The following is a 15,597-nucleotide window of genomic DNA, read 5'->3' on the forward strand; positions in this document are numbered from 1 at the left end:
TAGAAAATAAACAAATGAAAAAGATGAATATTTATCAAATTCTAAAACTTACTTGCGTAATGGTTCAATTGAATCGTGGTGAAAAAGAACATATCGATGTGCTTGTACCCAAGATCTATCATCTAAGTGAGCAATTTCAACTTTACCGATCGGTTGTCCATAACTTCGGAATAGATAAGTTTCAACTAAGTTATGATTAGTGAGCCCAACATTTCTACTCGGTCTATTTAGTCTTGTTTCAACATTTTCTAAATATCTAGAGCAGAAAGTCATACACTCCTCTGCTAAGTTACATTCAGCAATTGATCCTTCTGGATAACACTTATTACGACAATAAGACTTCAATTTTCATAGGAACCTAAACACGATATACAACATTGTCAAAAGTTGTAATTAAAGGAATATTCATGAATGAATGAAAACTTTGCAAATAAATTAGCACCTCTTTATAGGATACATCCACCGATAGAAAACTGGTCCACCAAATTTTGCTTCATGAGGGAGATGGTATAGCAAGTGCACCATAATAGTGAAGAACGAAGGTAGAAAGATCTTCTCCAAGTTGCATAAAGTCAAGGCGGCTCAATCTTGTAATTTCTCAAGTTCTTCAACAATCAAAACTTTGCCACAAATAGCTTTCATTATATTGAATAGCTCAATTATACAAGATGTCACCTTTTTTGTCATATAACAGCGTAAAGCAACTGGCAGTAAATCTTGCATAAAGATGTGATAATCATGTGATTTTAGGGAATATAGTTTTCGATCTTTAAGACTCACATATCGAGATATTTTGATGCATATGCATATGGGACCTTTATATCCTTCAACACTGTGCAGAACACTTTTTTTTTCTTTCTTCGACATTGTAAAAATGTAACACCCCAAACCCGGCCTAGACATTATGGCCGTATCTGGCAATGTCACACGGTAGTGTTTTTGAAACCTCGTTGTTACAGTGAAAACATTCCATGTTATTATCTTTAGTTAACATCTGTTAGAACTTAGGAATTCATATTTATTCATTTAGTAAACCTAAGCCCTTTTCAGTATCAGTGACAGTTTGGGCCTTAGCCCATCTCAGTACAGTGTCAAAAATGCAGTACGACCTTAACCCATCATAGTATCAGTAGCAGTAACAGTTATGCAGTAGTAAAATCCTACCCATTCAGCCTCTACACACCATCTCTGTCCAACCCTACACTCCATTTAGGGATATAATCAATCCACCCATCCCTACACTTCAAGTAGTACTGAATGTGGCACAAAATAGTAGTTTGCAGCTGAGCTGCCAGTAAATTAGGGTTAAAGCCTTTCAGTATACTTCCTTCGAATAACAACCCCCAACCCAATGCAATGCAACATACAATGGATGATATGCTATTATGCAATTTTAGTACATAAATTCACTTAGATATTAACATGCTCAATACATATATCATTTAGTCAATTTCACACATTTAGGGGACTAAGTAGCACTTACTGACCTTACAGTAGGTTCACAGTCGACTTGGGCGACCCGTGCAACTGTAGAAACATTTAGGTAAAAATGGGCTCACACGCGCATGTGATTTGCCCATGTAGGCCCACACGCCTGTGTGGCCCGCCCAAATTGGCCTCGGTCGTGTGATCCATTTTTAATGTAACCCATGCTAGCTAAATATTCATATATGTTTTCACTATTTACTTATATGTTCATTCAAAGCTGTCTACTTGAGTCATTGTCACTAAATTATTTATACCTTGAGCTACAAAATTCTAAATTAAGATCCGCTTGATGTTTTTGAAACTTGACTCAATACCTTTCTACCATAAAATTTTTAGAATTTATAGTTTATCAAATAAGTATAGTAAAATCTTCTAATTTAGCCCTATTCTACTGTTTGACAGCTTCAACCTTTCCTTACTAAAAATTATTTATCTCTTAGTACAGAATTTGGATGATGTTTCCATTTGTTTCTCTTGAAAATAGACTCATTAAGGATTTAAACATATAAATTTAAGTCCCTAATTAATTTTTTTACAATTTTTGATGATTTTCCAAAATCAGAATAGGAGAACCCAAAATCATTCTGACCTTGTCTCATAAAATTTATTATATCATATAATTTAAAATTCCATTGCTTACACTGTTTCTTCTATGAAAAACTAGACTCAATAAAATTTATTTTCATATTTTATTCAACCTTTAACTCAATTTCCATTATTTTTGATGATTTTTTAAATTTAGACTACTGCTACTGTCCAAAACTATTTTAGTGTAAAATGATGATTTCCAAGTTTATAACACCCTTATCTCCTTTCACTAAATTTTTTTCTCATCGTTTTCTCTTATTTCTTGACAGCAAGAAATTTTGGCTTTTTTTCGAATCCCATTTTCTGCGTTTCGGGTACACATCTGGTATCATTTCTGATGCGTAAACACTCCTAAGCCTCCAAAACCTAAAAATCGACCAACATATCTCCAGATTAATCACTTAATTTGTTTTTAATCAACCAATTTCGGAAGTAACTTGACTAAAAACCTAACAAAACCTTTACCTCGCTTGAGTAACCACGACTTTGCACAATCACATCATCAATTCAAAACCACCAGCTCCTTGATTAACTCTTAAACATAAAAAGGGATCCCTTTTTTAGAGATTAATCAAGAACATTTAACAATAGACAAAACTGTTACTTATCGAACACGCGCAACCAACGATGAACAACTGAATCAATCGAAAAAAAGAGAAATAAACGAAAAGGGAAAAAATAATGGAAATTTTGGCACCAACTAGGGAAAAGAATCGACAGAGGAGAGAAAAAGAAGAAGAAGAAGAAAATGTCAGAAAAGGTTTAGGGAATTGGAGAGAAAACCAAAACTCTATTATTATTATTATTTTTGTAACAAAAAGACAATCAAATTATTTTCTGATAACCTTTCCCTAATTATCTCCTAAAATCACTCTCTATTAACCCACTAAAACACAACTACTCAGAATTTTGCCCCAACACAACTCTTAGCCGAAATTGTAGCAAAAATACTATCTCTATGCCATCACAGAGAATTGAACATAGGACCTCCAACACTCCAACACTCCACTTAACCACCAAACCAGCAGGCACATTCTGATATAAACTTACCAACAATTAAACTTAAGCCTTTTGCACAAGGTTAAGGCTTTATTTATAAAAATACCAAAATTTTCCCAAGTAAGGCTTGAACTTGGGAGCTCACACACACACACCCAGAACACTTAACCACTGAAGCAGATACTCAATTGTGTGTCACACATACACGAAATCAAAAATTAAAATTTTGGGGCATTACAACTCTACCCTTTAAAAGAAAATTTCATTTTTGAAATTTACCTGATAAAAAAAGATGAGGATACTACTGACGCATTGCATCCTCAAGCTCCTACGTCGCCTCTTCAGTACTATGATTACGCCATAAAACCTTCACCAGAGAGATAGACTTTCTTCGCAGATTCGTAACGTCATGATCAAGAATCTGAACCGGCTCCTCCTCAAAGGTCAAGTCTGGTCTCACCTCAATCTTCTCAATAAGAACAATATGAGTAGGATCAGAGCAATAGTGCCTCAACATAGAGACGTGGAACATGTAATGAATCCGATCCAACTCCGAAGGTAGCTCTAATTGATAAGCAACTGGTCCCACTCGCTGTAGAATATGATAAGATCCAATAAACATAGGGCCCAACTTTCCCTTACGACCAAACCTTAGTACCTATTTTCATTGCGAGACCTTAAAAAATACGAAGTCCCTCACGGAATACTCAATCTCTCAACGCTTTAGATCTGCATAGGATTTCTGCCTCTCAGATACCACTTTCAGATGATTCTGAATCAGTCTAACCTTATCCTTAGTCTCCTATACTAAATCAGGACCTAGAACACGTCGCTCACCCAAGTTAATTAAACATAAATGAGTACGACACTTACAACCATATAGTACCTCATAAGGTGCCATCTGGATGCTAAATTGGAAACTATTATTATAGACGAACTCCAGTAGCGGCAGATAATCCTCTCAATTACCTTGAAAATTAATAGCACAGATTCTGAATCTGAGCCTTAAGCTCTAGAAGCTCCTACGATTCCATTCGATAAGGAGCGATGGACACCAGAGCTGTACCTTGAAGTAGCTCAATCCCAAATTCCAACTCGCAATTCAGAGGTAACCCTGGTAGCTCCTCCGGAAAGATGTCTAGAAAATTCTTTACCTTTTTGATATCCTTACTTGTAGAGTCCCCAGAATCCAAAACACTTACGTAAGCCAAGAATGCCTCATATCCCTTACGAACCATCTTCTCTGCCACCAGTGCAGAGATCACATTAGATAAGTAATTCCGGTATTCTCTAATCATGACTACCTCCTTATCTTCCTCAGTCCTTAGTACGACCCTCTTAGTTGCACAGTCCAAGCTAACATGATGCTTAACCAACCAGTCTATCCCTAGAATTAGGTCGAACTCCTCAAATGAAAGCTCCATCAAATCAACTAGGAAGATTGCCCGTTGTACGTCTAAAGAAATATTCCTATACAGTTTGCTAACTCTAACAGATTGCCCTACCAGACTCAGTACCATAACCTCACTCGTAGTACTCTCAACTGAACTCCCCAAGTTTCCAGATATGTTGCTAGCTATGCATGAGTAAGTAGACCCTATGTCTATTAAGGTAATATACGGTACATCAAGAATAAAGAATGTACCCGTGATGACGTCCGGAGCATCTCTATCCTCTTGGCGGCAAGCAGCATAAACTAAGGCTGGTTGTCTTGCCTCAGCTTGTCCAGCACTTCTACCCGGTGCTCTCTGCCCACGACCCATACCATTACCATCTCTTGCCTGTCTACGGCCCTTCGATAGCTACTGCACTACTCTCTGTGGCTGTGCTGTACTAGTGTTCTGAGCTTGCATCTAATCAGCTCTTAACGGATACTCCCTAATACGGTGCTCCAATAACCCACATCGCAAGCACGCTCCAGTCCTTTTTCAACACTTGCCCTGGTAGAGTCTACCACAATCAGTACATGGCTGCAGCCTAGTAACAGTAACAGGGGGCCTAGCTTTAATCGGCCTATCAGCTCTGGCCTTTTTTTTAGGCCTCTGTGCAGAACTCAAGGGCTTGGAATCACACTTGTTCTTACCCCTCTTGCGTTCACGGTTCTGGCGCTCAGTGCGCTTAACCTCATTGGTGATCTTTGCCTTCTCTACTAATGCAAAAAAATCATGTTCCCTCTATAGAGGTATCAAGACTCTCAAATTATCTCTGAGCCCATTCTCAAAATGAATACATCGATCATACTCAGAGGCCACTATACCTCGTGCATAACGACTCAATCATAGGAACACGGCCTCATACTCGACCACTAATCAATCTCATTGAGTCAGATTCAGGAATTCCCTCCTACAGGCATCCACGTAGCTCGCCCCTACATATTTCCCTTGGAATGCGGTTCTTAAGGAACTCCCAGGTCAGACGTTCTGGCTGAGTGCCCTCATTAACAGTGAGCCACCACTGATAAGCCTCATCCCTCAACAGTTAGACTGCACCCTTTAATTCCTGCTCTGGGGTGTAGTCAAAGTCATCAATGATCCTCTCCGTGGCCTCAATCTAATACTCAGCCACATTAGGGGCGACTCTAGTAATACTCCTGAAGAGCTCAACTCCATTGGACTGAAGTCATTCTGTAACTGACCCTTGACCTCCAGATCTAGTATTGGTCCTAGTGACCCTTTCCAAAATCCTTAGCATAGCTTGGGACAATGCGTCGTCCCCAACCATGCGATCTTGAGACCCAGTCTCAGTAGTAGACGACACTAGCGTCTCACTCGTATCCCAATTTGGTATGCTACCCAGTGAAGAGGACCCAGCTTGAGCTTCTCTGAAGCCTCTACCTCGGCGTCTACCTCGGCCTCTAGTACCCGTCCGCGGATACCTCGTGTGCTCATTGTCTAATCATGTTTATCTGTATTAACAGTTTTATGAATCAGTTACAGTTCTAGTGTTTATTAACAAATTTTTTATGTAAAACAATATCTGTTATTCAGAGTTCGTTTCGTAAATCGCAGTCTCACTACAGTTTTCAGTTTCTCTACAATTTTTAGTATACACTAACTAGAGTATTTTTGGTACAATTTACTACCTATAGTAGTTTCAGAATATACTATCCAAAACAGTTTCAGTTTAAAACAAATCATAGTTCAGAATACTTACAGGATCGACGCCGGAGACTCGCTGTACCACTTACTCGGTAAAAACATTTCAAATCATTTAGAAATCAATCAATTTTTTAAAAGCCCATTTTTTATAAAACCCATAATCTACAGTCGAGTTTTACAACCTGGCTCTGATACCACTAAATGTAACATCCAAACCCAGCCTATACGTTATGGCTGCATCTCGTAATGTCACACGGTACTGTTTTTGAAACCTCGTTGTTACGATAAAAACATTCCTTGTTATTATCTTTAGTAAACCTTTGTTAGAACTTAGGAAGTCGTCTTTATTCATTTAAAACATTTTTTTTGAAATATCCCTCGTTGTAGAAGCTTTAATAAAACAATCTAAGTGATCATGCGTTTAAAAAATACTTTGAGTTTTTGAAAACCGAATTTTCTACGACCAACAAGTATAAATCCATAAAGCAAAATAAATAAATAAAAACCCAAATTTAAAACCAAAGTCCTAGAGGGTCCTTAAATTACAACCCAAATAATCAATAATAATCAAATTATAAATCTTAAATTGAAAACCATGAAATCCAAAAATTACTGTGGTCACTGTTGACTCATCTGTCACACCAATCCGTCTAAGTCTGGGGATTACCTGTACACATTAAACAAAAATGGTGAGTTTACGTAAACTCAGTATGTGATCCCGCAGAAACAAATAAACAATCAGTATTCACAGTGCACAGTTGAACAGTCTTGGGCCTAAGCCCTTTTTAGTATCAGTGGCAGTTTGGGCCTTAGCCCATCTCAGTACAGTGTCAAAAATATAGTAGGGCCTTAGGCCATCACAGTATCAGTAGCAGTAACAGTTATAGAGTAGCAAAATCCTACCCATCTAGTCTCTACACACCATTTCCGTCTACACTCTATGTGGGGATATAATCAACCCACCCATCCCTACACTCCAAGTAGCACCGAATGCGGCACAAAATAGTAGTTTGCAGTTAAGCTACTAGTAAATTAGGCTTAAAGCCTTTCAGTACATTTTGTTTGAATAACAACCCCCAACCCAATGCAATGCAACATACAATGGAGATATTAACATGCTCAGTACAGATATTAACATGCTATTAAGCAATTTCAGTACATATATTCAGTGCAGATATTAACATGCTCAGTACAGATATCATTCAGTCAATTTCACACATTTAAGAGGTCTAAGTAGCACTTACCAACCTTAGAGTAGGTTCACAGTCGACTTGGGCGACCCGTGCAACCTTAGAAACATTTCGATAAAAATGAGCTCACACGCCCATGTGGGCCCACACGTCCGTGTGGCCCACTCGGCCCAAGTTGGCCTTGGCCATGTGATCTATTTTTAATGTTACCCATGCTAGCTAAATATTCATATATGTTTTTACTATTTACTTATATGTTCATTCAAAGTAGTCTACTTGAGTCATTGTCACTAAATTATTTATATCTTGAGCTATAAATTTCCAAATTAAGATCCGCTTGATCTTTTTGAAACTAGACTCAAATATCTTTCTGCCATAAAATTTTTAGAATTTATAGTTTATCAAATAAGTACAGTAAAATCTTCAAATTTATCCCTATTATACTGTTTGACAATTTCAACCTTTCCTTACTAAAAATTATTTCTCTCTTAGTACGGAATTTGGATGATGTTTACGTTTGTTTCTCTTGAAAATAAACTCATTAAGGATTTAAAAATATAAATTTAAGCCCATAATTAATTTTGTTTACAATTTTTGATGATTTTCCAAAATCATAACAGGGGAACTCGAAATCATTCTGACCTTATCTCACAAAATTTATTATATCTCATAATTTAAAATTCCATTGCTTACACTTCTATGAAAAACTAGACTCAATAAAATTTAATTTTATATTTTATTCAACCTCTAACTCAATTTCCACTATTTTTCATGATTTTTCAAAATTAGACTACTGCTGCTGTCCAAAACTATTTTAGTGTAAAATGTTGATTTCTAAGTTTATAACACCCTTATTTCCTTTCTCTACATTTTTTTGCATCATTTTCTCTTATTTCTCGACAGCAAGAAATTTTGGTTTTTGTTGAATCCCGTTTTCTGCATTTCGGGTATAGACCTGGTATCGTTTTTGATGCGTAAGCACTCCTAAGCCTCCTGAACCTAAAAATCGACCAACATATCTTCAAATTAATCACTTAACTCATTTTTAATAAACCAATTTCGGAAGGAACTCGACTAAAAGCCTAAAAAAACCCTTACCTCGCTTGAGTAACCACGAGTTCACACAATCACAAAGTCGAGTCGAAACCACCAGCCCCTTGATTAACTCCTAAACACTAAAAAGGTATCCCTATTTTAGAGATTAACCAAGAACGATTAACAATAGACAAAATCGTTACTTACTGAACTCGCGCAACCAACGATGAAAAACCAAATCAATTGGAAAAAAAAAGAAAGAAACTGAAGGGGAAAAAATAATGGAAATTTTGGCAACAACTAGGAGAAAGAATCGACAGAGGAAAGAAAAAGAAGAAGAAGAAGAAGAAGAAGAAGAAGAAGAAGAAGAAGAAGAAGAAGAAAACGTGAGAAAAAATTTGGAGAATTGGAGAGAAAACCAAAACTCTATTATTATTATTATTTTTGCAACAAAAAGATAATCAGATTATTTTCTGATAACCTCTCCCCAATTATCTCCTAAAATCACTCCCTATTAACCCACTAAAACACAGCTACTCAGAATTTTTCCCTAACACAACTCTTAGCCGAAATTGGAGCAAAAATACTGTCTCCACGCCATCACAGAGAATTGAACACAGGACCTCCAAAACTCTAACACTCCACTTAACCACTAGACCAGCAGACCCATTCTGATATAAACTTACCAACAATTAACTTAAGCCTTTTGCACAAGGTTAAGGCTTTATTTATAAAAATACCAAAATTTTCCTAAGTAAGGCTTGAACTTGGGAGCTCACACACACACCCAGAACACTTAACCACTGAAGCAGATACTCAATTGTATGTCACACATATACGAAATCAAAAATTAAAATTTTGGGGCATTACAAAAATAGAAGGCGATAACTGAGATTTTCCATTCGAAATTAATTAGGGATGAAGATCATGCCAAATTCCCATGTCAACTAGATCAAGTCGATTTTTAAGATCGTCTTTCGATTTTTTATCGACATTGAGAATTGTCCTGATGATGTTCTCGCAAACATTCTTTTCAATATGCATGAGATCAAGATTATATCGCAAAATGTGATACTCACAATAAGACAACTAAAAAAAAACTTTTTTTTACACAAGTTCGCCTTATTAGGATCATCCTTTTCATCAGATTCATCATCACTCTACCGGTCAACATCGCCAACATATGCCTCCCTTGGTCTTTTTTTGTTTGCCCGTTGGGTGGTTGATTCATCTTCTCATAACTAAACTTGATATCTTTTAACATGAACAAGGTTTCAGATCCAATGGTCTACTCAGGAGCTTATCGGAACTCTTCAGTACCATCAAATAGAGTCATCTGAAATCTAAATCTATGATTTCTATCTAACCATCGACGATGCCCCATATAAGAGAATTTCTTTCCATTATATAACCACTTTGAACATGTTTGCGCAGCACAATAAGGACAAGCATAACGTCCTTTGGTATTCCAACTAGATAAATTGGAATAAGCCGGGAAATCATTAATAGTCCACAACAAAGCTGCATGTAAATAAAAGTTCTCATTTCTCAAGACATCATATGTTTCAACACCTGCTCATAACTGTTTCAACTCTTCAATAAATGGCTGCATATAAATGCCAATATCATTCTCGGGACCTTTCTCTCCACAGATAATCATAGATAAGCTAAAAGAAGATTACTTCATGCAAATCCATAGAGACAAATTGTAAGGAACAAGCACTACAGGCCAAGTACTGTACGAAGTGCTCATGATTTTAAAAGGATTAAATCCATCAAATGCTAGCCCAAGCCTCACATTCCGAAGATTGCTTCCAAAACTTAGAAATTTACTGTCAAATGATTTCCAAGCTAAAGAATCCGTAGTTTGCCTTAATAATCCATCATCGATTCGTTGATCATGATGCCACCTTATAGACTCGGCTGTTTTTGACTACATAAAAAGCTTTTGAGGTCTTGGTATTAGTGGAAAATATAGCAAAATCTTTACTCATTTCTCTCTTGATTGTGCCATCCCTTCATCCTCATTCACATCTTCTGCATTCCTATTCATCCAACGAGATTTACTGCCAACATAAAAAGACTGTTGGTTTTTTCGATCACCTCAATACAATGTGAAATCATTTGGGCAACTATGAATTTTGTCATTCCCAATGCCTAAATCCTTTATCAGTTTCTTCATATCTTTACATGAATGAGAGATTTTTTGCAAACAGAAACATATTTATCAAAAACTCCAACAGGAGCGTAAAAAAGTTTCCAGTCCACACTCTCAAACATTTTAAGTGAAAAAGACGAATGCAGAAAGACAGTTTTGAAAATTTCGATCCCTCATAAAGTTCTTTATTCATTTCATTAAGTAACTTGTAGAACTTCGCCACTTTTCCATTTGGCTCTTCATCAGGTGCACTTTTTTCCGTTCCGATAAAAGCATTTCCACCAATATCACAATCATCAGATGCAATAATTTCAGGTGGAAATGATTGCAAACCATGACTATGCATATTAAATGCATCCTGCAACATACCTTCCATGTCATCTTCTTTAATAGACTGATGGTGAGCTTTATGAGGACAAGCCGAATTAATCATTGAAGAGGTTCTATGAGGTGTACACTCTCTATGGAAAATCCATTTTTTATACCCCTAAATAAAGCCATCAACAATTAGATGTTCGTAGACAACTTTACGAATATGCCAATTGATGTTGCCACACTTCTTACACGGGCAAAGAATCATATTCTCTTGGCTTGCATTTTGAAATGTAAAATTTAGAAAAATTTGTACTCCATTTCGATAGTCGTTGCTTACCCTTGAAAAATCCATCCAACTCTTATCCATTTCATATTTCTTGAAGTCTAAAGTTGACAATAAATTACAATTACTTAAATGTTCTAAATAAATTTTAATAAATTATATCAATATTAATATATTATAGTTTAAATAATATAATTAATAATTCCTTACCGTTTATTTATTTTATATATTGTTAAATCAATTTGTTTTTAATTTTAAGATAGATAATATTCAATTTTTTGTAATTATATATTTATATTTTCACTACTTAACTTTTATTATATTTAAAAAATAAAAATTTAATTTGATAAATGTTATTAGTATGCCTATTTTTAAAAACTATATTTTAAGCTTAGCAATTTAAAATTGTTAATTTTAATATGATAATATTAAAAGTTAATCCAATTAAATAAAATAAAAATAATAATTAAAAGAGTAATTTACCCAAATTGTAAATAAATGCTTTAAATAGACAACATGACAATTTATTCTTCATATTACTATAGAGTAACTCTAGTTCTATCTTCTTCAAAATTTTAATTTTTTATTTATTTAAAAAACAATTTAGTTTCTTAAATTGTGCAATTTAAAAATTAAACTTCAATTTATAAGTACAAGTTTACCATTGAGATTAAAAAAATACTTTTGTGAAGATAAAATGACAATTTTAAACTTATAGTTATAAATTGGAAGGTTTAACGAGGGGATAAAAATAAATAATTTCATTAAAAAATTTTTTTTCAAAAGTTTTTTAACTAAAAACTTTTTGACTTTGGATTAAAATCTGAAGTTTAGTTTGAAGGTACTTATTTATAAAAAGAAATTCGGTTTGGAATCAAGATTTAATTGAAAAATGTTTTCCAACCCCAATAATAAATAAAGCTTAAAATTTAAAAATTCAAAAAGTAAAGGATTGGAAGCAAAATTAAATATAAGTTTCTCCAATGGATAACTATTTAAAGAGTTAGACGGAAACAACTCAAGTTCATAGCTCCCTGAGTGCCAAAAATAAAAACAAAGCAATTAATGAGGGATTAAGTCAATTGGTAGTGATTATCATATCACCATCTGATTGTGCTATTGAATAATGGGTAGTCACTAAGTCTTTAATTAAAAGTCGAAGACCCGAAATCAAGATTGACTAATTAATTTAAGTAATACTATACTTTGGTTGTCCATTGTTTTTCTCTCCTCTTCTTTTTGCTCTCTCCATTTCTTTGCATTTTTAATTTTTTTGAAATATGTTTATTACTATTTATGTTTGTCTATTTATATTTAAAAAAATAAGAAACGTGTTACTTATATAATTAAATGAACATATTTAACCTAAAATAGTAATATCACAAAGAGATATGTAAGATATTATGCCTTAATTCAAATCACTAACATGAATTTATCTCAAAAATAATGTTGTATTAAATTAAAACATGTAAGTAATAAGAGGTACTTACAAATGCAATTCAAGAGAGCTTAAAATGGAGTTGTTTGATTAGGGAATTCAAATGAGCCCATCGAATACTTCTTTTGTATGGATTCAATTCACTGTTTCAATAAAAAACATTATAAATAAATGATAAGATAAATTGACATTAATATATATTAATTCATGTTATTTAAATTTATTGAATCCCAAGCAACAAGAATTCCTATAAAAGGGTGACTCAGTGCCAACTCTTGATTCAACTCAGGTAATTAATATAAGTTGCAAGTAACCCCATATATTGATTAGAACCATAATCTTAGCAATGGGTTTTCCATATTTGTACATATCTAGTAGTGAAATGTGTGGACCAGATTGGTTAGTTTTCCGAATGTTTCAAAGGAAGAGAAGCAGAAGAGGTAAAAAACATGAAGTGGTTTCTTACAAAAGTGAGACCAGTAGTGCAATGAACATGCCTAGTTGTATTGATTTTATAGTGGAAGCCAGCTCTGTGTTTGGTCCTTCTCCTCAACCTACTTCACCAAGTTCAACTAAAATCACTAAGGTTTCATCCCATGGATTATATCAAGGAGAAAGCGGTGCTTTCATACTACCGAAATTAATGAATAAAGCACAAAGATTAAATGAAGTAGAGACAAAATCACTGTAGTATTATTTACATATTATTTATGTGAAAATAAAATAAAATAAAGAACACACAAATTTTTACAAGAGGAATAGGCTATGTCTATTTATAGGCTTGTAAAGCCATATTCTAATAGGAGTGTAGTAAGATTGAAACACCTTATTATAATCAATATGAAATAGATGGAGTTTAATAAGGTTTTTTTAAACCTTATTTTAAAATAAAATAAAAGACGTGTAGTTCTATATGGATTTTACTTTTATTTTATTTTACTACTGTATTTTATTTAAATAAGGATTCGGGTCACTTAATTCTAACAATCTCCACCTTGACACGAATTCTCAATGAACAAGTTCTTCATCGCGAACTCTCAACGATCAAGTTCTCCACCTCTTCCATAAAACCCCTTAAGGGTTTAACTTCATCAATGAACACCAACCAATTCTAAGCAATGCTCAAACTCGGTTATAGGAAGTGACTTAGTCATCATATCTGCAGGATTTTCATGAGTACTAATTTTGCTCACAACAATATCACCACGAGCAATAATATCACGAACAAAATGATACCGAATATCAATGTGTTTTGTTCTCTCATGAAACATTTGATCTTTTGTAAGGAAGATTGCACTCTGACTATCACGAAATTCTGTACTGATTTGAAGGTCTTCATTGAGTTCACCAAAGAGTCCCTTCAACCAAATAACTTCTTTACAAGCCTCAGTAATCGCCATGTACTCAGCTTCTTTCCAACAGATTGCACAACCTCCGATTGTAAAGACATAACCTGTGACAGATCTTCTTCTATCAAGGTCTCTAACAAAATCAGCATCAACATACCCAATGACTCTATCTTTAGTTATTCCAAACTGTAAGCAAACATCAGTAGTACCTCGTAAGTATCTTAAAATCCACTGAACTGCTTTCTAATGTTCTTTACCGGGATTTGCCATGTATTTGCTAACTGCACCGACTGCATATGGTAAATCTGGACGTGAACAAACCATAGCATACATGAGAGATCCCACTACACTAGAGTATGAAACATGTGACATGTACTCAATCTCATCATCTGATTGTGGAGACAAAGCCGATGAAAGTCTGAAATGGGCTGCTAAAGGAGTACTAATAGGCTTAGCACTCTGCATATTAAACATTTTCTCAATGTACCCCTTCTAACTTAGGTACAATTTGCTTGCCTTTCTATCTCTTAGAATCTCTATACCAAGTATCTTCTTTGCAAGTCCCAAATCTTTCATCTCAAATTCTTCACTTAGTTGGGCTTTGACCTTTTTTATCTCTCATTTATCTTTTGCTGCTATTAACATGTCATCAACATAAAAAAGTAGATACAAAAAAGAACCACCACTGTTTTTCTTAAAGTAAACACAATTGTCAAAACTACTTCTTTTGAAATAATGAGAAGTCATAAAGGAATCATACCTCTTGTACCACTGTCTTGGTGACTGTTTCAAATCTTAAAGGGACTTTTTCAGCAAGCAAACATAGTCCTCTTTTTCTGAGAGTGTAAAACCCTCTGGTTGTTGCATGTAAATATCCTCCTCAAGTTCTCCATGCAAAAATATAGTTTTTACATCTAACTTCTCAAGCTCCAAATCATGCATGGCCACAAAACCAAGTAAAGCTTAAATCGAACTATGCTTCACAACTAGGGAGAACACATCTGTGAAGTCCACTCTTGGAATTTGACTATAAACCTTTCCAACAAGCCTTGCTTTATATCTTGGTTCTTCAACTCCTACAGTCTATTCTTTCTTTTTAAACACTCATTTATAACGAACAACCTTTTTACTTTTAGGAAGTTTCACAAGATCCCATGTTTTATATTTGTGAAGTGATTCCATCTCCTCTTGTATAAAAAACATCCACTTTTCTGAGTCTTCACAGCTAACCGTCTCAGAATAATTAGATGGCTCTTGGTTTGCATCTATATCTTTAGCCACATTTGAAGCATAAGCAATTAGATCAGCCTCGACATACTTCTTTGGAGGTTTAATTTCTCTTCTAGTTTTGTTTTTGGCGATAGAGTATTGTGGTAAACAAGCAACTCTATTCTCAATTTTTATACTGGTTTGAGGAGTCGACTCTGTATTAATCTAATGCTCCACCTGCTTTAGATTTTTTTTTATTGGAAGTGTCTTTAAGAGATAAGTTAGGTAGCATAGCAGTTTCATTAAAAACAACATCTCTGCTAATCACAACTTTTCTATTTTCAGGACACCATAACTTATGCCCTTTTACACCAGCTTTATAACCAAGAAAAACACATTTAATGGATCTCGGTTCCAATTTTCCATTATCAGCATGAGCATAAGCAA

The 15,597-nt window shown here is 34.7% G+C and overlaps 1 protein-coding gene across 1 annotated transcript; it reads right to left on the bottom strand.

The window, feature by feature from the left end:
• Nucleotides 1-3,403: 3,403 nt before the first annotated feature.
• Nucleotides 3,404-4,838, bottom strand: LOC121205054 (uncharacterized). The gene is made up of 3 exons (XM_041075979.1): nucleotides 4,142-4,838; nucleotides 3,585-3,667; nucleotides 3,404-3,541 (listed from the first exon to the last, which is right to left on the bottom strand). Exons 1-3 carry the CDS (start codon nucleotides 4,836-4,838, stop codon nucleotides 3,404-3,406), a joined length of 918 nt encoding a protein of 305 aa, XP_040931913.1.
• Nucleotides 4,839-15,597: the final 10,759 nt, after the last annotated feature.

Source organism: Gossypium hirsutum, chromosome A08, assembly GCF_007990345.1.
Source record: "Gossypium hirsutum isolate 1008001.06 chromosome A08, Gossypium_hirsutum_v2.1, whole genome shotgun sequence".
Taxonomy (NCBI): domain Eukaryota; kingdom Viridiplantae; phylum Streptophyta; class Magnoliopsida; order Malvales; family Malvaceae; genus Gossypium; species Gossypium hirsutum.

Excerpts from the sequence above, each read along its gene's own strand:
- LOC121205054 (XM_041075979.1), bottom strand. The coding sequence starts at position 4,838 with ATGGGTCGTGGGCAGAGAGCACCGGGTAGAAGTGCTGGACAAGCTGAG. Across the intron at positions 3,668-4,141 it reads TGGGATTGAGCTACTTCAAG|CGAGTGGGACCAGTTGCTTA; the intron begins GTACAGCTCTGG and ends CATATTCTACAG. Across the intron at positions 3,542-3,584 it reads TTCCACGTCTCTATGTTGAG|ATTGAGGTGAGACCAGACTT; the intron begins GCACTATTGCTC and ends CTTATTGAGAAG.